At 66.6% G+C, this 2,141-nt stretch overlaps 1 protein-coding gene across 1 annotated transcript in view; it reads left to right on the plus strand.

Moving 5' to 3' along the window:
• The window catches only part of TCF3 (transcription factor 3), a 33,845-nt gene that overhangs the window by 26,539 nt on the left and 5,165 nt on the right, over positions 1-2,141 (plus strand). Inside the window, exons 12-14 of the mRNA XM_023520466.1 lie at positions 31-105; positions 407-565; positions 648-877. Of these exons, the coding sequence (XP_023376234.1) occupies positions 31-105; positions 407-565; positions 648-877 (464 nt within the window). The remainder of the gene's footprint in view (positions 1-30; positions 106-406; positions 566-647; positions 878-2,141) is intronic.

Below are 2,141 nucleotides of genomic sequence, written 5' to 3' on the forward strand. Positions count from 1 at the left end.
GGCCCCCACTCAAATCTCCTATCCTTTCCAGGGACATCACAGTGGCCCCGAGCAGGAGCCCCTGGTGCCTTATCGCCCAGCTACGACGGGGGTCTCCACAGCCTGGTGAGCTTCCTGCATGGCTGGGGAGGGTGTATGGACAGGGCAGAGGGCGTGTGGCCTGTGGGGCAGCTCAGCATGTCTGCTGTGCCCACGTTTCATGTGGCTTTGGCATTGGGCGTCATCACAGAGCCGTAGAGCTGCGGTAGGGCAGATGCACCTTCCACGAGAATAGAGCCTGTAGCCTGTTTGTTGGGAATGGGGTCCAGTGCACCCCACGTGGCTCTGTGGCCGGTGCGGGGCCACTGGGGCTGGGCAGGGTCCCAGCGGCCCAGCCCCTCACCCTCGTCCCCTGCCCGCACAGCAGAACAAGATGGAGGACCACCTGGACGAGGCCATCCACGTGCTGCGCAGCCACGCCGTGGGCACTGCAGGCGACGTGCATGGGCTGCTGCCCAGCCACGGGACGCTGGCCTCCAGTTTCGCCAGCCCTGTCATGCCGCTGGGCGGGCGGCACGACGGCCTGGTGCGTGCTGGGCAGGGGCAGGGGAGGGGGCGGCGAGGGGAGGAGGCTGGGCCGGCCCTGACAGCCCGCCCCTGGTCCACAGGTTGGGGGCAGCCACTCGGAGGACAGCCTTGCGGGCAGCGGCAGCCTCCTGCACGGCCACGTGGCCCTCCCCGGCCAGCCCAGCGTCCTCCCTGATCTCTCGCGGCCGCCCGATTCCTACAGCGGTAAGTCTCGGCGTCGTGCTTGGGCGGGGTGGCAGCACCTCGGCTGGCGTCACCTGTGCCCGGGCTTCTCCTGTGGGGCCCAGCCACAGCGTGCCACTCCCTTCTGAGTGTTCTTCCTCCTCTGGAAAATGGGGGTGACGGGGTGTGGGACCCTTGGGGACTGAGGGCGGCCAGCCAGGGCCTGTGGCATTCCCCACCTGCAGTCGAGGCCGTCACAGCCTGATCTGGGAGCCCTGTGGGCGGGTGTCCCGGATCCCACACAGGGGGTCACCCTGAGAGGCACCTGGAGTCCCGGAGAGGCCGGCAGCCGTTGGGGTCTCTGGCTTTTCGTCCACTCGTCCCACCGTGTGGTGACCTGAGCTCACCCAGCAGGCATGGATTCAGTGCCAGGGTGTTCCTGGTGCCTTTCTAGCTTTGGGAAATGAGATGGAATCTGGTAGGTGAAGCCCCCCCCGGGGGGAACAGGTGTGCAAGAGGAAGTGAGGACAGGGCTGCAGGGGAAGCGTGGTTGAAAAGGTGGGGGTGGCGAGGCGGTGGGAGCAGAGCCACTGCTGGGGGGCCCGTGCAAAGGCTCTGGGGCAGGTCTGCCTGGTGCGGCTGGAACAGACTGAACGGAGGCAGAGGGAGGTGAGGGCAGAGGGGACAGGGCAGGTCATACAGGGCCTTGAGGGTGCAAGGGGCTTGGGCTTTTGCCTGGAGGGCTAGGGGCAGAGGCGGGACAGAACCTGACTGGGGCGCTCCTTGGCGCCCCCAGTGGCTCTGGGGAGGACGGGCTGTGCAGGTGAGACTCAGACTGGCCCATGTACTCGCAGGCGCCCTCTGGTGGTTGCTGCAGGGAAGATAGGACGATGGCCAGGGACCTTGGGGACAACTGCTCTGGTCCAGGAGGGCTGCGGGGGCCAGCCGAGGTGCAGTGGGTGGGCCTTGGGTGTGCTGAAGGCAGAGTCCACAGGACTTGCAGATGTGGACAGGGTCAGAGGGGTCGGGCAGGGACAGCGTCGGAGGGCTGGGGCATTACGGTCCAGGGAGCAGGAGGGCATGTGGTGGAGGGTTTTCCTTCAGGATAGAGGCGGTGACGGCTGTTTGAAGGTGCTGGGCCTGGTGACAGGAGGTCCTTGGTGGGCAGGGCAGCTGTCCACTTGTCAGAGCTTGTCGGAGGGGAAGGCGGGCACACGACAGGGCTCATGTGCTCCCTGGGGGACTCGGTTCTCATCGTGGCCCATCCCAGGGTCGGTTAGTGCCTGCCGTGCTCCAGCAGGGGAGACCAAGGTCCAGAGCGGGTCAGGGACTCCCCACCAGGCAGTGGCCGAGCGCACCCTACACTCACCCCACCCCATCATCAGTGCAATGTGGGTACCTGACAAGGCTCA

The sequence above is a fragment of the Pteropus vampyrus genome, unplaced genomic scaffold (genome assembly GCF_000151845.1).
Source record: "Pteropus vampyrus isolate Shadow unplaced genomic scaffold, Pvam_2.0 Scaffold267, whole genome shotgun sequence".
Classification (NCBI taxonomy): domain Eukaryota; kingdom Metazoa; phylum Chordata; class Mammalia; order Chiroptera; family Pteropodidae; genus Pteropus; species Pteropus vampyrus.